A 25,445-nucleotide genomic window follows, 5' to 3' on the forward strand; every position below is an offset into this window, starting at 1 on the left:
GTATTTTGGCTTAAGCCACCAATAACTGTGTGACCTAAGGTATGCTACATCTTTTTCAGTCTTCAATTTCAGAAGCCATAAAATAAGGGAATTGGCCTGGGTGATTTCCTAGGATTCCTTCCAGTCTAGTTCTTGTGTTCAGTGGTTCCATATCTAAGTCTTTGTAATGAAAGGCTACTCCTTTCATTTTTTAAGTGATGCTAAAGAATAACAAAAACAAACAAATAAGAAAGGAAGAAAGAAAATAAAAAAAAATAAAGAAAGAAAGAAAGAAGGAAAGAAAGAAAAGAAAAGAAAAGCAAAGAGTTAAGCTGTTTGCCAAGGCTCCTTCAATAAGCAAACAGCAGTTATGCATTAAAAGGCAAAACCCCAGAACTTAGTGACTTAATGCTGTCTTAAATTGCTCTTCTAGATACATACTAATACAGTGGCTCCCTAAAGCTGAATACTCTAAAAAGAAAATCAGAGGTTGGCATTTTATCAATACCGCCAGTATAATTCTCTTTTAGTCTTACCTACATTTTACTGGCTCTAGGAGAATTGATTAGCAAAGCCATACACATTTAAATTACACAGATTATGCAACTGGGGGCTCTCTAACAAAGAAGGAAATTAGTAAAACACACATTTAGGCTTGATTCTGCTTCAGAAGCAGAATAAGTCTTGCTTGCAGTTTTCAAGGAAGAAGTGAGATGCTGTCTGCACAGGGTTCAGTTAGGATTATAAACTCATAGGGATGTCAGTATTGAGGATTACTTTTTGATGATTGCAGGACAACGATGTGATATTGGATGGTTAGTGTTCTGTCTGACAAAGACGGCCCATACCATAAATCCTGGTAAAACATTCTGAGCAAGCACAGATCTGCCAGCATCTGACCCAGAGTAAAATTTTGGGCTGAGCAATAAGGAAAGATATAGAAGGAAGAAGTCTTTGTTCAGTGGTTCAGAGGAAACTGTCCGGCCTGGAAAGAGTCAGTAGAACCGATGTGATAGTGTGGACAAGGACTTCCCTTTGGAAGTCTATACACTTAAGTCCTGACTAACTGAATATACTCCTGTTTCATTGTTTTGTTCTGTTAATAGTATAATAATCATCTCTCTTATGCTTATCTCACAGGATTATTGTGAGGATTAAATAATTTAAAAAACATCACCCTGGCCAGATTGCTCGGTTGGTCAGAGCATTATCCAGAAGCACAATGTATGTGCCCGGTTCAATTCTCTGTCAGGGCACATACAGTGATGTTCTTGTCTGTCTGTTCCTCCTTTTGTCACTCGCCGAAATCAATCAATCAATCAATCAATCAATCAATCAATAAAGAAAGAAATAAAAAGAAAAAGAAGCCCTGGCCGGTTGGCTCAGCGGTAGAGCGTCGGCCTAGCGTGCGGAGGACCCGGGTTCGATTCCCGGCCAGAGCACACAGGAGAAGCGCCCATTTGCTTCTCCACCCCTCCGCCGTGCTTTCCTCTCTGTCTCTCTCTTCCCCTCCCGCAGCCGAGGCTCCATTGGAGCAGAGATGGCCCGGGCGCTGGGGATGGCTCTGTGGCCTCTGCCTCAGGCGCTAGAGTGGCTCTGGTCGCAACATGGCGACGCCCAGGATGGGCAGAGCATCGCCCCCTGGTGGGCAGAGCATCGCCCCTGGTGGGCGTGCCGGGTGGATCCCGGTCGGGCGCATGCGGGAGTCTGTCTGACTGTCTCTCCCTGTTTCCAGCTTCAGAAAAATGGAAAAAAAATTAAATTAAAAAAAAAAAAAAAAAAAAGAAAACACTTAGATCATAAGGTGTAATGTTACTTTTTCTCAATCTAATTTCTCAGTTCATGCATATCCTCAGCTCTCTGGAAGGAGAAAGCATGGGCCAGCTCCCAACCTCTTTTAAGTTGAGAGCATTTTTTATGTTAGATTTTCTAGGCTTTATACTCTTCCCAGCTATGCCTTTTCTTTTCATGGAGGACAATAAGAAGGGTGGCAACAATCATCATTATCACCATCAGAGAACCCTCTACCACCAGCACCACATAACTGGGAGGTGACTGATCTATTAGTGAGAGGCCAGATCCAGACCTCCTGTGTTCCAATCCCGGTCACACCCTTTACTGGCTTATAACCTTTGCCAAATGGCTTAACTTTTTGTTCCTCTGTTTCCTAACTGATAGTAATAATACCTTCTTCATAAGGTTGTTGTGAGAATTAAACACCTTGATACATATAAAGTAGTTAGACCAGTTCCCAGTAAATCATTAGGACTCAAAAAATATTTGCTTGAATTATTATTGCCTTTATCTAGAGTTGTAGAGTAGTGCTTTGTGGTAAAAGACAACAGTTGTGTTTTGTTCTTCCAGGGACTGAAGGCATGTAGTCATGGGCCAGGAGGTGAAGGATAACCAGTCACTCTTTTTACTTCACTTAACTACTCTGAAATTAGGAGAAAGAGAAAAAGGAATGTCCTAGTTTGAGTTATTTAGATAACATGATGTTAGTGAGCATAATAGAACCGTAGAATATTAAAGAGGTGGGTGACCTTAACATTCGTCTCATTTATCTCAGTGTAAGAATGAGAAAATGGAGATGAAATTCCATATTGAGTAACTAGCATGGGAATGAAATTTGAGCTCAGTCTCAGAGTAGGTCTATTTGGAACATATTGCTCTATTGACTCTCCTCCCTGTAGAATTATTTCTTTCCTTGATCTAAATTATTATAAAACTACCTATTAACAGTCACCTAAGACATTGCACACCGAAAAACACCATACACTTCTGAAATCTTCATATGATGGAAACAGCATTTGTTTTATGCCATCTCTACAACTAACAGACCATCCATCACCACTCAGAGAGAGAGGGACCCAGACTGAACTAAAATTGGAAGAATTTAACAGCTTCAGAGAGTATTTCTGGGATTAGAGTCATTTGTTCTCATGACAGTCTTTGCTACAGCTACTTCTTTTTCAAGTAAGTGGTCACATTGAAAACAGTTTGTGTACTTAGATTATGTACTTTTTTACTTGTTTAGAAAACCTAAAACTAAATGTCACTCTTGGTTTCAGGACCTTTCCAAAAGTAACCTTCCATTAGAGGACTTCAAACATACAGGGTGGGGCAAAAGAAGGTTTATAATTGTGAGCATGTGAAACAGAGTTTATTTTTGTATTACTGTTTTTTAACTATTGTATTATTTTCCATACAAACAGCTGTAAGCCTACATTTGCCTCACTCTGTTTAGATCATCCGTTATTCTTTTAAAATTTTCTCATTTGGTAAATGAGTAAAGCTGATGCACAGAGAGGTTAAACGACCTCTCCATGGACATGCAACCTTCTTCTCAGAAATGTCTCATAGTGAGCCATTTCTCTCTCCAGTTTTGAAGATTATACTGTCTATACAGTAAGTTAAAAATTGTCAAGCAGGAAACAGGATGGCTGCCTTTCAGAATTCCTAGCTTCACAAATGTGACAAGTGTTAATTGTCCATCTAATACCTCTTTATCTTCCTCATTGTGCTTTGGAACATTTTGTTGAGAAGTCATTTTGTAAGAATTTTTCGCAGTTTATCATGTTTTTTTCAAATTGGTTTTTGAGTTTTCCAAATTTGTGATTATTTTTCTTTCTAAAAAACAAAGTCAATGTTAAAAACTGTGAATGTGTACATAGATTTAAATATTTCCTTTGTTCCACCATAAATTGAGTCTTCAGAGTTCTCTGTGATTCCTGAGAAAAGCTATGGTAGATGTGCAGGCAGCTGCAGCCTCAGCCGATGGGAGCATTTGCTTTTCACACTCCATTATGAGCCACATTTCACCAACAGAAGTCCTTCTATTTGGGGCACCATCCTAGAGCTCATAGTTCTTTGCCCTCCTAACCATTTTCCTCTGGTTCTCTGCTCGCCTTTAAGCTCATTAGCTTTGGTTACTTTCAAGTCTCTTACCTCAATATGGGACCTTTCCTCCACAGGAATCGGGAAGGTCAAAGACCATCCTCCACAGAATCCACTGTGGTTTTGATTAAACCCTAGGGACTTGCCTGAGGAGCTTTCCTTACTTACATTTTAATAGGTTCATATGTTTTCTTTTCCTCACTCTAGAATGCCACAGCTCAGAGAAATATTATCACTTAGCGTTTCAACTGTTCATACAGAAGTAAACCCTTTAATCAGCTGTGTCAGCCTTTGCAACACACGTTGACACCATACAAAAGAAGTGTTAGCCCTGCACTTTCCCCGCAGGGATAGCTAAGTACGCTTTCCTTGCCAGTCTCCTTGGATCTTCCTCCATTCTGCTTTTGTTTTGTTCAACCAGCAATCAGTTTCATCATTTATTCATCCTTACCTTTTTACTTCCTTAAAAAAATAAAGTTTTGCTAAGTATTGCTTTGGATGCAGTGTATGGTGATTTGATTCTTTCTCCACCCTAGCAGTGCTGACTGTAACCGTTTTATAGAATAGCCTGCTCAGCTCTGGGGGGCCTCCTCCCTTCCCATTGCTTCTGATCTTGACTTGAATATCAGTGATAAGGGGCAACTCACTTCCCCATTGTGTGAAGCAGTTTCTTTCACGGTTGGTCTGCACTTCCTTATATATCACTGCTTAACCGGATCCAGGTTTGCATCTAGACAACAGGATACCTCATTTTTTAGCAATAAGGAATGGTCAGACACTTGAAGATAGACATCACTTTCCTCAGTTTCTCTTTTCCTGCCTCTGCTTATTAAACTAGGTCTTCAAATGAGGCTGTGGTCCCTGGGGAACAGTAGCATGATGCTGCTGACTTAGATTCTGGATGGCTTTAACTCATGGGCTATCTTAGCCTTTTTAACAGTTCAGTAATATAAATGATTTCCTTATAAATTTATATTGTGGATCACTAAAAAGTACTCATGCAAAGAGCTTTGGATTTGGAGTCACCTAAACTGGATTTCAGTTCTTGACTCACACCATGCTTCAGACAACTAATTAACCTTTCTGACCTTTAATTTTTTTTTTCTCATTGTCCCTGTGAATAACAATGTTGGCTTCTGGAGGTGTTATGTATAGAGCCCAGTACTGTGCCTGGTGCTTTGGAGGTGCCTAATCAATCTCAGGTGCCTTCTCTTTCCTACTCTATTCCTTCTCGCAACCTCTTCTCCATTGCTGTTGTCTTAGCATATCCGACCAACCAGAGACAATTTTCTAACTTATTCTTTTAAAGCCTTTAGTTGATTAAATGAGAATACATTATCTAGTATGAGCTGAAGACCTCATGATGTCCCCTTTAGCTGACACTTCAAGTTTAAATACTAATATCCTGTCCAAAACATTATCAAAATATAATTCCTTCTTGCTCTGAATACTCTTTAAAGAACTATTCTTATAAGTAATCTTATCCCTTTCTGGATATCTGAGCAGTGAAATATGTATTCATATCTATTTATCAATCAATTATCTATCTATCTATCTATCTATCTATCTATCTATCTATCTATCTATTATCCATCCACTATCCATCCATCCATCCATCCTGGTTTAGATTTCATAGACACACAGCCATCTACACCAATGTCCCCTTGACTTCCTGTTGTGTATGCTGGATAACTGTATAAAATTAGGTATGGTGGGATGTTTTATGTTAAAATGTTAAGCAAATGACAAAACTTTACGAAGTGCTTTTATTCACTACCCTGGAATTATTAACTATTTTCTTGTTTGCCTCCCCAGTATTCTGAAGGAAAGCTTGCCAAATAGTTTTTATTTGTTTTGTGGTATTCTGCTTAGCCTAACAAGGAGAATTTAGAGATTTCTAGATGAAAGACACTATATTTCATCCATCCATCCACCCATTTACTCATCTACCATTCATTTATTTATTAATTTGATCATACTTTTTCTTGTTTCAAAGGCCAATGCTATCTTTTCAATACATTATTCTAATCAACCTATGTCGCCTATAGTATTCAGTTTACAGGCAAATACACTTAGGCTCTGAAAGACTCAATAACTTTATACAAGGAAAAAATTATTTTACTCTAGATTGCACATGCATTCTACTTTACATAGCATTTTTAGAGAATTCTAGAAACCCAGGAGTAGAAATGGCCTTATTGGTCACCTTATTCAAATTCCCATTTTACTCCCCTGACAGTTTTCACTAACCACTTTGTATATTTTTCAGTTAGTTGCAGTAAAATTTTACTCCCTATCAACTACCTGTGATCACAGAATTGGCAGGGTCATTCTCTAATTATATTCACGGTACCCAGATCTCTGTGCATACAGAGGACAAAAATATAAATTTACTACAATTTTAGTGTTACGATTTGAGTGCCCGTCATGTGCTGGGTGCTCTAAGGGAATGCTATTTCCACAAAATCTATTCCCTGAAATTTTAGAGTCTAAAATTAGAAATGAGAGCAACTAGGAATGGTCCATGAAGAAACTAGCTCAAAAAGATGGGTGGCAACAAGAATGTTAAATTATCAAATCATTTAAGGTCATTTTGACCATATTCAGATACAATAAAAATCGATTACTCATTCTGATGTCTTTTCCTTATTTTTGTATTCATTTTTTTTTTGTGTGTGTGTGTGTGTGAATGTGTATATGTATGAGAGACAGAAAGAGAGAGAAAGAAGGATCAAACCTGAAACTATAGGCCTAAATATGAATGATGGGCACTGCTCAGAGTATAAATCTAGGTACCATGTACCCTCTTAGGCTATCAGATTTTAATGGCTGGATTAAATTAAGGCAGATAGTTTTAGAGGTGTTAATAAAACAAAATGATCTAATTAGAAATGTGGAGGCTATCCACGAGAACTGAGTTTGCTTCTTTGATATTAGAATAAATGTTTTCATTTTAAAATATTTTAAAAGGGTGGATGGATGAATAAATTCATTCAAGTACTTATTGAACATCTGCTATATACTAAATGCTATTTTAGGTGGTGGAGTTGGAAAAGTAAACAAAATAGACAATCTTCCTGCTCTTTTGGGTTTTACATTCTAATGGGAATCTTCTAACCATATGTCTCTTCTACAAAAAAGGCTTTTCGCTGGATCCGTGATAGTGGAAATCATAAAAGGGCTAAGTCAGTTGAGGCAAGTTTTCTAACATCCTCAAACTATCTGGGAAGGAGCATTACCAAGTAGCAACCATGTGGTTCAATCCAAACCAGTGCACATCTTTTAGGAATGGGAATGGAGGAAATGCAATTTTATCCTATCTTAAACTTCTCTAATTCATTTTTTATTTAGCTTCCCTATAGTTTTCAGAATGACTGAACTAAGAAGGAAAATGTTTAGAGGTCTCCCTCTCAGAACCAAAGGATCCCCTTTCACGTGCAAGACCTGGTCCCTACCGCCCACTAGTGGGCGTTCCAGCTTTCATGACGGGCCAATCATGGCGCTGTTTGGTTGCACCGGTAGGGACCAGGTTGACCAGCACTGCAAAAGTGGGCGGTTTTTATAAAAAGTTTGACGACCCCTGAATGGGAAACCCTGTAGGAAAGCACTGGAGGGTAGTGAATGAGAGGGTAATGTTTCCATTTTTTTCTCTATGCCATCTCAGTTAGGATATGAAAGACACTGAGGTCAGAAAGCCTGGATTAAACTCATTGGTCTTCACTCATCCGTTTTGTGACCTTGGGAAATTGCATCCCATTTTGAAGTCTTGGTTTTTCTGTAAAACCAAGACTTTATTATCTCAACTTTACTCACCAAGTTGTTGAGAATCTCAGTGAGATAATATATGAGAAGATGGTTACTAAACAGTCAATACTGTATAAATACAAATGTAATTCCATTCTTATTTTATAATTTAATTACATGATTATAATTGTTCATGATACCATTTTTCATTGACGTACAGTGGGGGGGGGGGGGCAAAAAAGTACTTTTCTTTCTACCTGCTAAGTTCTTCCAGCTAGCAAAAACAGATTAACAGGAGAAAATAAAATTTTAATACATGTGCACAGAGAAGTCACATAAGCATGAAAATTCCAAAAACAGGCAAAATTGGGTATGTCTGTTATTTGGGGAAAATGAGAAAAGAAGGAGAACAAGTTCTCAAATTTCAAAAGTGAAAATGAGTAATTTAGGTGTAGCTGAGAGTAGGAAAACCAATTACTGCTAGGCAATCCAGAAACAGTGGGTCATGGGCGACCAAACTAACAGAGCCCTGCTTGGAGCCTTCCCATCGACCATACTGAACTCCATTTAGGCTAAGGGGAATATGCTAAAATTTTCTTCCTGGAGCAGCTCTTGGGCAGAAAGGGGGAAGAAAAGGGGAAAATGTTCTTTCTGAGTCTTCCGTTAGCTTAAAATCAATATCCTTAAAGATAGTTTTAGGGTAGCAAAACATTGGTTTCTTTCAAATGTAACATAGAGGATAAAAGGAAAGCTCTGGAAGTAAATTACACAGATTATATTTGAACTCCACCAATTCTTAACTGGGTGACCTTGATAAAGCAATTTAACCTCTCTGTGCCCCAGTTTCTTCATTTATAAAATGAGGATAATGTCAGAACTTACCTCATAAGGCTTGTTGTAAAGATTCTATGTGTTTCTAACTGCAGTGCACTTAGAACTGTGCAGGGAGCTTAGCCTTGGCTATATTAGTTATATCTTTTATTTCTTAGCAAAGAAAACATTCTCTGAGACATTGATAATTTCTCTACTTGGGCAAAAAGGATACCACTCTTAATGTGTGTTATAAAGAAGAGTTAAGTCATTTGTCTTTTAGTTTGAGAGATGACAAAACCAGAGACATATGTAACATGTAGTAATTCAATCGTTGAACTGTCGAATAAGCACCATAAATAAATTTGTTGTAGAAATGAATTAAAAAATTATTAGAAAGTAATTGTGCTGTAGCTGACCTATTTTATTTTATTTTTTTCTTTTTTTTTTTTTTTTCATTTTTTTTCTGAAGCTGGAAACAGGGAGAGACAGTCAGACAGACTCCCGCATGCGCCCTACCAGGATCCACCCGGCACGCCCACCAGGGGCAATGCTCTGCCCACCAGGGGGCGATGCTCTGCCCATCCTGGGCGTCGCCATATTGGGACCAGAGCCACTCTAGCGCCTGAGGCAGAGGCCACAGAGCCATCCCCAGCGCCCGGGCCATCTTTGCTCCAATGGAGCCTTGGCTGCGGGAGGGGAAGAGAGAGACAGAGAGGAAAGCGCGGCGGAGGGGTGGAGAAGCAAATGGGCGCTTCTCCTGTGTGCCCTGGCCGGGAATCAAACCCGGGTCCTCCGCACGCTAGGCCGACGCTCTACCGCTGAGCCAACTGGCCAGGGCTGTAGCTGACCTATTTTAACTGACAATCTGGTAGAGAAAAGAAAATGTAAGGATAGTTTCTGTATGGGATAAAATTCATGGAGAAAAGGTCTGCCCATCAGGCTTTGCTGTGTGAGAGCCTAGTGAACTCATATTTACCAAGCTTTGAATCAGGGTCTGGTCTCAAAGAAATAAGGGATGATGTATGGGAAGAGTTACACTTCTCTGTGTTCTCAACAGACAAGCACATTGACAGTATTCTACTAATGAAAATCCTGTTTGCCATTACAATGTCAAGGTTAATCCTTCATTTCAGGTTGATTTCTAGCCTTCTTTCCATGCATTATGTCCAGGAGTAAATGATAACGTGTATGAATCACAAGGTGTGTTTTACATTATTATCCCTCCTCTATGAGCCTGTAGCAGCCTATTTAGATAGGTATAGCTAGTTTCATTTTCATTGATCTGTTTTGCAGATGGGCTTTGGAGAGATTGAATTACTTGTCCAGTAGCATACAGCTAGTGGGTGATTAAGACGGGAAACAAACAAGATCATGATGGTATGAACTATAACCTTGCTGAGGGCAGGAGGATGTGTAGGTGTAGAGAGTTACCCTTGGTAACCAGAACAGAACCTTGGGTGCAATCTGTGCTCAGTTCAGAGTTTCAAATGAATGACCACAATGGTCCTAATAGTTTGATTTGGGAATTGGAAGACGTGGCCTATGACAAGGGATAGACTATTAAATGTTCCATGGCTTGTCATTTTAAAATAAGGAGATGATGAAGACTGTCATGTTTTATCTGTTTGACTGAAGGTCAGGAATATAAATATAACTATATAATTACCTTTTCAGTATTTATCTGGCAACTTTATCCAAAGTAACTAAAACCAGTTCCACCCTTGATATCTCCAGAATTGTAAAGGAAAATTCTCAAGTTGTGCAAAGATAGCCTAAAAATCAAGGTATTGTTATCCCTGAAACACTGCTTATTAAAATAATCCTTATTGTTTTACCTAAATCATCAGTAGGCTGATTGATTCTCATCCCTGACCCCCAAAATGCAAAGATATTGAAAGTGTCCTAGTAACCACGGAGGAAGACTTATGAGAATTAGTATTAGTGGCCCAGGGAAAAAAGTTATGAATTTCTGGATATCAAAAAAAATTAAGTATTGTTTATAATCTCAATGACCCTATACATACGTCCTATATAATTTCTCAAATTTCCCTATGCTTGCCTCTTTTCTCATTGGGGAAATGGAGTAAATGATGCTAATGAAGACTTGAGGGGCTAAATGGCTAAAAAGCACACTGACAAGACCTGTAGGAACACAAAAGAACAAGTGAAGTCTTTGTTGTCTAATCACCATATTCCTTTAATAAAGATCTAAAAACAGGAATGATATCGCTTTCAGAAAGCTGGCATTTGTTATTTTGTTCCTTAAATGCCTAACTTGAGGCTGTCATTTCAAGTCAGAGAGGAGAACTTCAAACAGCCACTGTTACCTGCTTTTTCATCTTCCCCCTCTTCTATCTTATGACTGCTACATTTGTTACCTTCTGCATAAAAACAGCCTTCTTTCTCATACACTCACAGCAAAACACCTACACACTCAAATATTAGAGAACACAATCCTTTTTTCAGGCTTTTTTTTTTTTTTTTTTTTTGAGTAGAGGGGAGTGGGAGACTGCAATTTTGGAGAAAATGTGTTGGATTTTGAAGTCTGAGTTTATTTCTCTCTTCTATTATTTACGCCTTTGACACCTGAAGAACTTGTTAAAAAACTCAAATTCCTGGGTTCTACTCATAGAGATTTTTCCTTCACGTTCTGAGAAAACATCAGGAATCTGGATTTTAAAAAGCAACTCAGAAGAATGGTATGCATTAATTTTTCTCAAGGCCTCACTGGACACCCACCTCCTGCCCATTTCTCTAAATTCCTTACCGTAGCTGAGTTTTTCTTTTTGGTGTTGAACTAAAAAAAAAGGCAGGGAGCCCCCAAAGTCAGTTAGTATTGTCTGTGCCTGCCTTCGTCAAGAAAGAGACACGAATTCTGGTAGCCAAGGAAAGAAAGTAATTTTATTTGTGGAACGTGGATATCTGTCTAACTGGTGTAGTGTTGCCTTGACTTTAAGTGATGATTCCTTTGCCCTATCTAGATGCACTTTTGAAAATGAATTCACCTGTTTTGTTCTGTATTGTTAAGTCCTGAGTTCTTTATTCTAATGCAGCCACACTGAACTGCTGCAGGGGATGTGTGTTCCCCAAGGACAATTGGAATTCCCCCCTCTCGCGCACCTTGCTATTTGATCATCCTCTGGCTGTCTGCCCCACAAACCCTGTCTGCCTGTGTTATGACCAGTGGTAGCATGAAAGGTTCAGGCCCCCAGACACAGTAGGGTTCTTTGACATAGTGCCTGGTCTAAACAACCTTACAAACCGCAATCCTCATTGCCTAAGTGAATTTCTGCTAGGTTCACAGGTTTGTGGCCACATCTAGATTGTTTCTGGAGCCTCTCTGGGTCCCACATCCATTTTCAGTAGTTCCAGTGTCTGCATTTTCCTTGCCTTCTACTACGGTGTTTCCCACATACACTTGTTTCTGCATGGAAATCATCCACTTAAACCTTGGGTACTATCCTGACACTTAGCCAGATGTCTGTGAAGGGTAGGCATTAGGGATATTTAAAGACAAGTTTTAGAAAGTGTAAAGATCACTGATAGCCACTTCTAGACCTTGGCATGAATGGAAGGTGATTACTCCTTTTTTGCATTTCCAAAGCCTTTCTTGCTGCATTTTAATCTGGGTGACATTATCTTCTCTGCTGAGCCTCCCTAGCATACAGCAGTCATCACAGCACTCCTGGAGACCTGATTGCACTCCGGAGCCAGAGTGGACTGTCCTTGCCCACAGTCACCCTGTCACCTTCCCTCCATTCTTCCCTGTGCAAGGTGCTCACTTACTCCCTCCTTGTAGGGATCGAGCCTGTTGTGCAGCTTTCCAGATAGAACCAAGAAATCTGAGTTTAAAGGAAGTGGATACACTTTTCCTGTTCCAGAATGAGCTAAACCTGGGGGCCAACCTGAGCGTCCAAGAGGCTGGTAATTTCTTCAGAGTCCACTGCCTTCCTTCCTAGAGGATTCTACCTGCTCCAGATTATTGGAGAGAAGGTGGATTGCCTTCTCTAAGCCTCGCGCCACTCCAAACCGCTTCTGGGCACACTCAGGATCCTTCAACCAGCTTATGGTACTGTTTTCTCCTGGGGGAGGGACTGGACAGAGCAGACCCGAGCTGCAGTTCTCTTGCTCTGCCTGAGAATTTCTCATCCAAACCTCAATCACGTAGGATTGCGTAGAGAAAAGAAAAGGGGAGAGACAGAAGACAGAGAAGGGGGAGCGGGGTGACTGGAAAGAGGAGAAAGGAGTCTGGGAGCAGTGCGCAAGGGAGGGGAGGAGGACTTAAGCACCGGGCTCTTCCTGCGCTCTGGGAGCCGGCCCCTACCTGGCCCCACCTGGGCGCTCCGGAGCTCTACGGAGGAGGGCCCAGAGTGCCGGAGGTACTCCCACCGCCACCCGCTCTTGGTCCCACCACCGCCTCGGCAGCGGCGTCGGCGCCTGGAGTTTCCTACGGAGCTAGCGCTCCAGCCCAGTGAACAGATCCGGCTTGGTGACAGCACACAGGAGCTGGTTCAGTTCTACGCGCCCAGACCCTCAGCCCATGAATGGGAATCCACCCTGAGAGTCCCCTCCGGGGCCTGGGTTGGCTAAGGAGGGCATCCGGATAGCCCGCGGCTCTGAGCGGCCACCCGCGCAAGTTGGGCGAGTTGGCAGCAGCCCGCACCTGCCTCCTGGCCGGTGGGGCCCCAGAGTCTGCGTCCGGCTCCAAGGACCCAGGTTGGACGCTAGCCACCTCCCCGCAGTCGCCCCAGGCGGTCCCAGGGCCTCTCCTGCGCCCCTGGCGCCAGACCATGGTGGGCAGCTCCGGCCTGGATCTGCAACCACCTCTAGCCGACGTCGCCCGCAGCCAGCCCCCGCCCCACCCGAGCGGACACGCGGGTGTTCGCAGCGCGCTGGTTACTTCCTTCCTCAGCTGGGATGGGCCGTGCAGGACTGAATGATCGGCCTCGCGTCCTCCGGGTAATCCCCATCTGATTCGCCTGTGATCTACCGACTGGCGGGCAGCGCGGACCCGGGGGGCCGGTCAGCGCGGAGATGACCTGATCCTGGGCACGCCAGGGCGCCCCCTGCTTCCTTTGCTCCCTCTCTGCCGCTCGGAGACGGCTCTGTGCTGCAGCTCCGGCGGACCCTGGCGGGGAGCTCCAGTGAAAGCCGTGTGGGCGCCGAGCTGGAGCGGACACCTTCGGCATCGTTGCCTTTTGAGGGGGCTTATTTAAACTACTGAGTCATTCCAGATTTAGGATTCCCTAAATAATCACCAACTGTGCCCGTCTCGTGCCAGAAAGCAAGAGGAAAGAGAAAGAGCACCTGCTCTCGGCGCCCCGGATCCCCTGCGCCTGCCTTCCGGGGGTTTCTCCCTAAGGGGTGCTTAGCCCTCGAGGATCTCCCTCCCTCCTCCTCCCGAGTCCCCCTTCCCTCCCTCCTCCTCTGCCTCCTGCTCTCGCTGGTGCTGCTGGCCGGGGAGTTGCGCTCACCGCAGCTGTAAACAGCTGTCGCCACCCCGCGCCCCGACCCCGGCTCTGCAGCCGCTCCCACTTGGCGCCTCTGAGCCGAGAACAGCGGCGGCGCGCTGCGCTCCTTAGACCTCACCTAGCCCGGAAGGACCTCCTAATCTCGGGACCGCGGGCCGCAGGGAGTTAAATTGCTGCCTTCCTCTCCTGTCTCCTGCGGTTGGTGACATGTTCTCTAAAGGAACGTTTTATTCACTTTTTAGTGTTTTCTGCGGGGGGCATCCTACCCGCCTCGGTCCAGACTCTGCTGTGCAAACGGGTTCTATATGATGGATGTGTAGATAGATACTTTGGACACCTTACAACGCTTGCGCCTCTCTAAAGGGGTACGGCTTGTTGTTTTGGACATTCTTCTTTCCCTTCCACTTGGTACTCCGAAGGCAGTGTGACCAAACTGCCCACTGCCCCTTGGACACCTATCGCCTTGGGGTGCAAATTTGGGGTAAGAGTCTAGTTGACAAGAAGGTTTGGGAGCGACCTGCCCCCGCCGACAGCGGTTGGGGAAGTTTACATCTGGATTTTCACACATTTTGTCGCCGCCGCCTAGACTCTGATTTACCTTGTGGGTGCCGGATTTTCGGAACTGCAACCTTTTCAAATATTAGCACTGCCTCCCGCGCCTGCCCTGTCCCTCCCGGCCGCCGAGGTCCTGCCCTCGCCCCGGCGGAGAGCGATCCCGAGGGCGCGGTGGAGCCCGGGCCTGTGGCCCTCGCCGAGCAGCTATGGCTGCGGCTATAGCCAGCTCCTTGATCCGGCAGAAGCGACAGGCAAGAGAGTCCAACAGCGACCGGGTGTCGGCCTCCAAGCGCCGCTCCAGCCCCAGCAAAGACGGACGCTCCCTGTGTGAGAGGCACGTCCTCGGGGTATTCAGCAAGGTGCGCTTCTGCAGCGGCCGCAAGAGGCCAGTGAGACGGAGACCAGGTTAGTAGAAGCCCCGGGGGCAGGGCGCGCCCCAGAAGCTGACTTCCTCCTCCCCTTCCGCAAAACACCTGGGAGCACCCACTGAAAGGAACCAAGGTCTCCCCTTCCATTCGGGCCCCGTCTTTCTTAATTTTCAGACATCTCCCTTTCAGTCACCCTCTGTTATTTATCAGCTTCCTGTCTCATATTCAGGAAAACACTTTATACTTTGATGTAACTACCCTTTGACTAGGACAAGAGTTATGTGCATAGATTCTTCTACTCCCATATAGCTTGTAGAGTCCTTGAGGGCATTGACCACTTCATTCATTCTCTCTTCCATTCATGCAACCATCGGTCTGTCCATCCATCCATCCATCCATCCATCCATCCATCCATCCATCCATCCATCCAGTGCTTGTATTACCTACTGAGGACCTAAATTCAAATAAAACCTTTCTCCCTATATCTTTTTACAATATTTAGCATAGTTCTTGACGCATGATACACTTACTAGACACCAAACTTAAATCTATTCTCTTTCTCTAACTCTTCCTCCAGCAACACATGGTATTACATTGTGCAGATCTTCCTATCAATTTCTCAGGGACCCATTTTCTCACATGCCCTTTCACTTCCTTTTACATAGAACTCCTTTTTCTATGCTCTACCTCCAACTGCTCTCCTGGTTTCCAAGGGCTCTGTTCATTCACTTTTCTGTCCTGTTACTCCCACCCATCCTTTGACACTCACGGGTACTTTTGGGACAGTAAGGGAAAAACATAGCATCTGCAGTTTGGCTTCAGGGAGGATAAAGAAAACTTTAGACTTATTAGAGATTTTCTTGGCATGGCCTTTCTGAAGATGATTCTCTTATTTGGCCCTTGATTCAAATGGCTGGTCTAGAATGTGTGTCTGTTTACAAAGGGAAATTGGAGCTCTTGAGTTTCAGAGTGATTATTCCCAGCTCAAGCCAGGCCAGTGTCCCAGTTTGAGAGAATGACAGCGGAATTGTGCTTCCACCAGACATTATCGATCCTCTCGGTGTGACCAGCAGACTCATCTGCAATCTACAGATATTTTGTCTTGACTGTGGATGACTGAAAGGAAATACTCTCTAGAAAGAAAGCTGACATTCTGCAATTAGTTGACTAGTTTAGGCTGGCATCCTTACAACTCTGTGATGTTCTCCTGTTTTCCAGGAATGAGGCATATGGGCTAGGGTCATTGGGGTGAGGAAAACACACTTGGAAAGTTTGGAGAATTGGGGCTCAGAATGAGTTTAGAAATTTGGGATTAAGTCTTGTGAAGAAGCTATCTCATCTCATCTTTCCACTGGGTTTTCATGACATCATTTCCTTCCTTCATAGTGGGCTCATTCTTTTATACTGTGATATTAATAAAATAGTAAATTTCAGGAGTAAACAAAAATCATTAAGATCCCAGGGCAAGAGCTACTGAAGTCTCTGCTATTTTGCATCCAATTAATATAACCTGTTTATTCATAAGGTAAAGATTTATGCAAAAACTAGAGTTATCTCTGCACTGTAAATAATTTACAGTAGTGTAAAATAAAATCCCTGGTATTGTGCAGTGATCATTTGGGGGCCATCTTCCCTTAGGGTTTATGTAGTCTACAAGGAAATTCAAGCCTCTGAATTCAATGTGACTCTTATATCTCAGTCTCTGAAGAATGTTCTTGTATTCTAGTGAAGATAATTATATGGTATTTGTGAATAGATTCTACTCAACCTCCTCAGTTCAAAACAAAGAAATAAAATAAGTGGATTATATTTTTAAATGTAAAAGTTAAAAGTCACCTGTACTTTGCTGAAGTTGATTTGCAGATACGCTGTTTGCATGGCTGAATTTTGCATAGGGAAATTGCTTCCTGTGGCCCTTTCCTTAGCCTCTCATTAGAAAATAAAGAATTTGAGAGAATTGCTGAGTTTATTGTTCTCTTCAATATTCATTTAACCCGCTCCTCTTTTTCATCTCCTTAGTGTACATCTTGGCAGAGAGAATTCTGACTGGTGACTTGCTTTAGTTGAAGTGTCACAGTAATAATCTGGCAGAAAATTGACAATACCTGTTAAGACAGGCCCAATGCAAGGGCAACATGCCAGTGTCTGTACACCAGGGACTTCAGTTTGCTAAAGCTTAGCTTAGAAGAATGGGAGTGTCGGGTATAGAAAAGCTTTTTGGAAAGATAATAGTTTGCTATTATCATAACTAACAAAGCCAAATAATCTGTTGATTTGCTGTCAGCAACTGTGATTCACATAGCATGGGATGAGCCTATTTATAGGAAGGTAACAACTTCCACATCTCCATTTCAAAGAGGATTCTTTAACTGGATTGGGAGAAAGTTGCTAAGCACCAAAAAGAAAAACTACTATTTGAGGGAATCTGTTTTATAAGCACTTTGATGTTTTGTTCATTTAGTATTTGAGTTATTCTTGATTGAACTCACTAACCCTTCTAAGCCACATCCTCTGAACTCTACACTGAGTCACAAGTGGTAAAGTGGGCACATTCCTTTGCCCAGACTTTCCAGGGAGTGAGGCAGAGGCAGTGAAAGTAAGCCAAGTATTGAGTGGGAAAGGCCACGGTTGTATTTCTGATTTCCAGTCTGACACATTTAGTATCTCTCAATTGCCTGTCTTAGCTCACCACGTTTTGATATGTATAATATTGAAACTTTATAAACGCAATGGGAATACTGATATTACACAGTGAAGGTCTCAGATTTCAAAATGATGATATTGCAGAATGAAAATATGAGAACTGGCAGGGTTGCCCTCTCATTATCCAGTTACAGGGCCATGGTTTAGATCAGATACTTTATGAATGCTATCCTCAGAGCACAATGTGATGACTTATCCTGGGATTGTGCAGCAAAACTCTTGGTTAGGTGAGAAATCCTAGAATCAGAGTTGGTGGTTTGGTACAAGGTTACACAGCTATATTTTGGCAAATTTGGAATTAGAACTAGATCAAATGGGTTTTTCTTGCCTGTGCTCTTTGCAACACAACACAGAAAAAAAGTAATATGAAGAACTAGGTGTTCTCCCTCAAAGGATATAAATAATTTTGTGTATTTTTATGTTTTTACCATTAGGGATTCTTGTTATAATTATTTTGTAATTAGAATAGGACTAGGGAAGCATAAAGGGGGTAGCTGGTAGAAGGAGGCATAGGCTAACGTCAGGCAATTGGATTCTGAAATGATTATCCTATAGCTAACATGCATTATTGAAGTAAATCTAATATTGGAGACATACATAAACATGGCAGAGAACTAGTTATCCCCTGAGACATTGGGTGGGCTACAGCTCTTTGGAAATGAAGTGTTGGAGACCTTAAACTGGCAAGTTGGCTGAGATTCTTGAACCATAAAAAAGAACATTTTTATGTTCTTTATGCATAGAACATTTCTCTTTATGCACTTTCTAACAAAGAAAGAAGCGTTCTTATGATCATTATTTGAGTCATTATTTATATGAAATACCTGTATGAGCCAGACCTGCTCAGAATATTTGCTTACATGTTGATACCCCTTAATTTGCTATATATCTAGGCCGTTAGTACATCCTTGTGAATTACACGGCTTATTCATTTATGACGTTTGTTTTACTTTTGAATAGAAACACCTGTGTAAGTGATTGACTTCCAAAGTATTTATGTTTTGACTTAGAAGTTACTACAGGTGATGGATAGCATTCACAATGAGAAGGGAAAGGTGTTTACAGACTCTCTGAATGTTGGAGTGGCCATGAACCTTGGAGGTCATCCAATATCACTCTTCCAGTTTTCAAATGAGTGACTCTGGAAAGTTCAGAGGAACCAGATAAACCTAAACCTATGTATTTGAAATGATTTTGTGTTTTTATTATTTTCCTATGAAATTTAATGTCTCCCCTCAAACCAGGACATTAAAAAAATCAGCAATGAGGGAAAATGCCTTGCTTAAGGAAATTAGATATTTTTCAGAATTGAAGTATTTGTTTTTTGTGTGCCCCCCCCCCTTTTTCAAAACGATGTAGTAAGTTTACACTGAGTGGATACAATAAAACAAAGAAGTGATGATAATTTTTACTAAATTTTATTGTTTTTATTGTCTATTTTTCTGAACTGTCTCTACTAACCAAAGTTATGGTTATTCAAAATATTTCAATATTCTTCCAACTAGTTTTGGTAGATGTATAGTTAGTATTTAATAGCACACTCATTCAACTTTTCACTATCACACACATCACAGAAAATTGAAACTTCAATAAGAGAGCTGTTGAAAAGGGGGAAATGATGCTTACTCACATGGTCTATGGAATATAAATCAGATTTGTATAAATTGAAATAATTTTCATTACACCTCAAGTATAGATTAATATGACAAGAGATATTTTGCATGAATGAAACACACCTTTATTATATATTTTAAAAGTATGACTCATGTCTGAACTATAAAATCAGCCTAATTAAATGATATTTGGGTTGATGTCTGTTAAAAAAAAAAAAAAAGCCATCTTAGGGTTTAAACTGATATTTTGTATGTGTGGTTTTTTTAATCCTTTCTTTTTTACAGCAGTGCATTTTTATCAACAAATTTTGATTGTAAGAACATTGTAAAATAGCAGGTACTGTGATCTCTTAATTTCTTTCATCCCACAGAGATCTCATCAAGCCATAATTTAGGATTAAGACTTTAAAGTTTAAATGAAGTTAATATTCTTGAACAAAATTAGAAAAATAATTTGCAGGAAATGAGGCAATCTTTGTATCTGAGAAAGCAAGAATATTTTGAAACATCTTTAGAAAGTAAAGCTTTGTGTCACAAAATTATGTTTTCAAGAATACTGGGCTTGCTAGGATCATGCCACATTGCTTTTGTTCTAGGTGAGAGCATATTTATGCATGGAAATTGCATACTTTGTTGATGTGGTTTGAAAAATTTAATAATTATTTTTTCTTCCTTTGGGTGCTTCATCATAATGTATATTTGTATTGACTTTTCTTCTAGAATCATTATATATTTTACGAAGACTGTCAAAGACAGCCTCATTAAACATAGGGGCCCTCGCAATATACTACATTTTTGGATTATATTTCTACCCATTGTACTGTAGAGCTTTACTTGTTGTCCAAAGGAAGACCTAAGGACTCTAATTCTGAAACCACCTTCTAAGCATCTCTGAAAAGGAGGAGCCTCAGATGCAAAATATCTATAAATTAATAATATATATAATAATAACTTCAATATAACAACTAACTAGTATAGGACTTCAGGATCTACAATTTCTTCACAACTTTTGCCTCTTTTTTATTTTTTATGTTTTTGTTTGTTTTAGAATTATATTGATATTTTACTCATTTATTTTCTTTTTAAAATTTATGATGATGATATTGGTTAATAACACTGCAGATCATCTATCTTTATCTTTCATCCCCTTTAGCTAAGAAGGCTGAATCTGAGTAACTCAATGTGATTCAGAGCTGGAAAATCGTTGTTGGGGTGAATCCAGTTGAAAGTTCAAGGAACTGTGGAGCGTGATGACACGTTTGCTGTGCTGTTGTCTGATCTAGAGCCTCCAGGGAGGGTCTCTAATGAGGTGGAGGGGGAAGGGGAAAGACTGATGGAGGTCTTCAGGCCAGAACTGAAGAAGCAGTCCCGAAGCTATGTTATTACGTGCAGGTCCCAGGCTGGGATAGCCCTCTGCATGCCAGGAGCCTGGCAGATATCAAGGCTGCCACTTGGGGCACCTAAGCACTCGCTGGGAGACTTGGGTCCAGAGGGGTAGACTTTCCTGACTGGAAACATAAACAACTGCTTCAGATGTTTTTCAGTTATAAAGAGGTTAATACAAAGTCAGGAGAACCCTGTAGCATTTAGCCTTCCTTCCTTCCTTCCTTCCTTCCTTCCTTCCTTCCTTCCTTCCTTCCTTCCTTCCTTCCTTCCTTCCTTCCTTCCTTCCTTCCTTCCTTCCTTCCTTCCTTCCTTCCTTCCTTCCTTCCTTCCTTCCTTCCTTCCTTCCTTCCTTCCTTCCTTCCTTCCTTCCTTCCTTCCTCTTTCTTTCTCTCTCTCTCTCTCTCTCTCTCTCTCTCTCTCTCTCTCTCTTTCTCTCCCTCCCTCCCTCCCTCCCTCCCTCCCTTTTTAGGTAACTGTTTAACAGTATAGTTGAGCAATTACGTACACAGATTTTGGTGTATACTTAATTTTGGAAATAGAATTTGTAAGAACATTAGGCAAGTTTCTTAATATCTTTGAGCCTCAATTTGCTGGTTTCTAAACTGAAGATATTATCTCGAGATTTTATTCAGGAAATGTCCGTCTGAATAAAAGTTTGTCTAGCATACAATGCCAACAGGGGGATGGGGTAGTCCTTAGTTTTGGTCCAAAAAGCACCTCGTTAACATAATGAAGACATCCTACTACTCTCATCACGTAGGAAATTCCAAGGGTTTTTAAGAGCTCTGTGCCAGAAACAAAAATGAAGACCAAATATATGTATTTTATAAATCACACGAGGAAGTTATTTAAGCTGAGTTCTGAAGGATGAGGCAGGCAAAGAGGATGGAAGAATGTTCAAGAAAGAAAAAAACAATCTGCACAAAGATCAAGTGAGGAGTTTAGTGCTTTTTAAAAATTGTTTTCTATTGATTTCAGAGAGTGAGAGAAAAAGAGTGAGGAAGGAGGTGGGGAGAGAGAGAGTGTGAGAGAAGCATCAACTAGTTCCACTTAGTTGTGCACTCATTGGTTGCTTCTTGTATGTGCCCTGACCAGGAATCAAACCTGCAACCTTGGTGTGCTAGGATGACATGCTATCCACTGAGCCACCTGGCCAGGGTGGGAGTTAAGTGCTTCTGAAGAAGCTGAAGTATAGTTTGACTAAAAAGAGCAAAGGCTACAGTGATGTTGGAAAGATTGTCAAGGGCAAAGTTGTGTGACATTAGGGGTTTTGTATTTTAATCCAGGATCCAAAGAGTTAGAAGTAGGGGGTGATATAATATGACTTGCATTTTTAAATGGATGCAATGGCTTTGGAGAGAAGAATGAATTGCAAGGGAGCCAGAGTAGAAGCAAAGGAATCTTAAGGCTTCGAGGGCATCAGTCTGGGCTGGCAGTTAGATCTCAAAGTGTGGTACAGAGGCCCTCAGAGCAATTTGCAAATCTTTCAGTGTGACAAGGTCAAAACTATTTTCATAATAGCATTCAATAATAATACTAATTATTTGCCTTTTTCATTCATAAGTGTTCATTGGACTTTTCCAGAAACTCTATGATATATCCCATAATCATCTGAAATTCTTTCCCATTTCAACCATGTATCAGGTTATTTTTTCATACTTTAACCAAAACAACATATAGGAAGAGATTAAATGCAGAAGTAGACTAGAGAATTCAGCTGGTTTCTTTTTTTAAAATTTTATTTAGAAAATTAAATTTAAAAGGGTGACATTGATCAATAAGAGTGTATAGGTTTCAGGCAAACATTTCTACAGCATGTGAGCTGTTGATTATGTTGTATACCCATCACCCAACGTCAAACCATTTTCCATACTGTGTATTTGTCCCTCTTTATTCCTTTCTACCCTTTCCCCAGCATCCCCCTCCCCCTGGAAACCACTTCACTTTTAGCTGATTTCTATTAAGTCAGACATTAAAAAGATTTGCAAACATATAGGCTACTTACTCATATTTTTTGTTTGTTTTGGACAATAAAACATTTTGTTTCATTAAAACATGCTATTTATGTGAATATTTAATGGGCTTATAGTTTTTAATTGATATATAATGGACATAATATATTAGTTTCAGGTATACAGTAAAGGAATTTGATATTTGTATATATTGCAAAAAGGATTATAATAAGTCTAGTTAATAACCATCACCACAGAGTTACAGATATTTTCTTGTGAAGAGAACTTTTAAGATCTATCTTAGCAATTTTGAAATATGTACAGTATACAGTATTAACAATAGCCACCATACTGTACATTATTATTTTTAATAAATATTTAAAAAAACATTGTAATTTCTAAACACAGTAAACAATGGGAGATATAAAACACATAAACAAAAGCTCTTTGGAGAGTACTCTATGGTTTTTAGGCGTATAAAGGATCCTGAGACCATAGAGGTTGAGCACCACTGATTTAGACTACAGATGATGTTGACATGAAACATTTTGGCAGTGGCCACGGATATGGAAAGAATCGGGGGAATTGGAATGAGTAGAACCTGTAATAGGTAGATATAAATCAAGAGAGGTAGGTGCCTGGCTAATTCCTGGCTGAGCAGTTCAGTAGTGAGTGGTGACTTTGCCAAGATGGAAGGGAGCTTGGGGAGAAGCAGGGTTGATCTGGGTCAGATAATATAATTCCCAAACTACGAAGCACTGTAAAATGCTATGGTAAAAAAATGAGTAATGATATTATTTATTGTTTAATAGTTTTACAATATGATGAGGATCCTGAATACCCTTCCGTATAAGGCCATCAGCTTTATTCTTGAAATCTCAAGGAAACATTCTAGAACAGGGGTCTCCAAACTACAGCCCGCACTTCTGGAAGGGGCACCTCTTTCATTGGTGGTCAGTGAGAGGAGCACATTGACCATCTCATTAGTCAAAAGCAGGCCCATAGTTCCCATTGAAATACTGGTCAGTTTGTTGATTTAAATTTACTTGTTCTTTATTTTAAATACTGTATTTGTTCCTGTTTTGTTTTTTTACTTTAAAATAAGATATGTGCAGTGTGCATAGGGATTTGTTCATAGTTTTTTTATAGTCTGGCCCTCCAACAGTCTGAGGGACAGTGAACTGGCCCCCTGTGTAAAAAGTTTGGGGACTTCTGTTCTAGAGTGCTCACCCTCCTCCATTGAGCCAGGGCTCTTGCCTTACAAGGGCAATCCAGTGAGAATTGTTTTTCTCATTTTTCCAAAGCTGGAAACGGGGAGGCAGTCAGACAGACTCCCGCATGCGCCTGACCAGGATCCACCCGGCACGTCCACCAGGGGGTGATGTCCTGCCCCTCCGGGGCCTCTCTCTGTTGCGTCCAGAGCCATTCTAGCGCCTGTGGCAGAGGCCACAGAGCCATCCCCAGCACCCAGGCCATCCTTGCTCCAATGGAGCCTCGCTGTGGGAGGGGAAGAGAGAGACAGAGAGGAAGGAGAGGGGGAGGGGTGGAGAAGCAGATGGGCGCTTCTCCTGTGTGCCCTGGCTGGGAATTGAACCTGGGACTTCCGCACACCAGGCTGACGCTCTACCACTGAGCCAACTGGCCAGGGCCAATCCAGTGAGAATTTTTAGGAAGAGAAAAATATTAAGGAAAGTAGAAAACCTTAATAGTTTTTCTAATCTTTTAAAATTGAAACAAAATATTTGGTATCTACTAAGCTTTTAACGACATTTGACCTGTTTCAGTCCTGACTATATCCTGAATATGATTTTCCTATGTGTGTCACCTAGATGATTTCTTCTTGAGTTTGGACCTGGTTCATTGGTCTTTGTATAATTAAGTCAATTTGAAAAGACAAACATTAAATAAAGTCCTTATTTGTCTGCCTATGGTTAGTCATTTGATCAATTTGTGGTATTTATACATCCCCTGGCTCCCTGCTTTAAACCATACTTTTGTAATGCCTCTTAATTGGAATTTAAGAATACACTGTCGTTTCTTAATGACTTTTTAGGTATGTAAGGTCTAAGACCAAATTTGGTTTCTTAGGGGAAAAAAATGACACGGGACAAAATGGACCTGTGTTTGAATCATGAAATGCTTTAATTTAGAGATTATATAGGAGAACAGTATCCCGCCCAGCTGCAAAATGATATCACCTGTTAGTTTCCAAAATGTGCTAATACCACATACCCAGGACATTCAATTTAGTGTGTCTACTTGGGAGCTCCAACATCAGTGATCAGGTTTGTTTGATTTTTAATCCCCTAGGTAATTCTCATCCGCAGCCAGGGCTGAGAAACACTGACTATTTCAGTCCCATCATTTCCTACCTTGTGGCCCTTAAACAAAAAATAATGATTCCAAGGAACATATTCAAGATGCCTAGAAACTGTGTAAACCAATTTTAATTATAATGGTGATTCCTTCCTTTTGCTTATTGTTGAATCTCTTAAGTGTTTACTGATGTCCAAAACCTGAACCACATTATGTGATATGCCTACGCACCTCATCTCCCTGATTAGCAGGCTGGTTCCGAAGGACAGGACCCATGCATGCCCTGTTCCTCACTCGATTCTCTGCGCTTAGCATCCTGCTTGCATCCCTGCAGTTCCTCCGTCACTATTGAATAAATGAGGAAATGACAAGCCAACTCGCTGAATCTTAGTTTTATAGCTAGCCTTGAAGATGAATCTCAAGTTAGTGTCTCCAGTTTTCACATTAGGATGCTGAAATCTAGTACGCGTGCAAAGTCTCAAGAGCCTCTCAAGATTACAAGATTAGTTCAAAGTAGATTCTGGGTTTGAACTCAGGCTTGTTTTTCCTAGTTTCTCTCTCTTTTATTTTTTTTACACTCTGCCCTCACTGGAAATGGACCTCAGTTTCTTTCTATGAAAAATAGATAAACTGTATTAAGGGTATCCA

The 25,445-nt window shown here is 41.1% G+C and overlaps 1 protein-coding gene across 3 annotated transcripts in view; it reads left to right on the forward strand.

Moving 5' to 3' along the window:
• FGF12 (fibroblast growth factor 12) overlaps nt 1–25,445 on the forward strand; it is a 614,102-nt gene that overhangs the window by 293,121 nt on the left and 295,536 nt on the right. The window contains exon 1 of one of the 3 annotated variants that reach the window (XM_066347561.1): nt 13,931–14,864. The exons of the other annotated variants lie outside the window; for them this stretch is intronic. Within the exon in view, the coding sequence (XP_066203658.1) occupies nt 14,666–14,864 (199 nt within the window). The 5' untranslated portion in view covers nt 13,931–14,665. Of the gene's footprint in view, nt 1–13,930; nt 14,865–25,445 lie in introns of those variants that run through there. 3 annotated transcript variants of the gene reach the window in all.

Source organism: Saccopteryx leptura, chromosome 8 (assembly GCF_036850995.1).
Source record: "Saccopteryx leptura isolate mSacLep1 chromosome 8, mSacLep1_pri_phased_curated, whole genome shotgun sequence".
Taxonomy (NCBI): domain Eukaryota; kingdom Metazoa; phylum Chordata; class Mammalia; order Chiroptera; family Emballonuridae; genus Saccopteryx; species Saccopteryx leptura.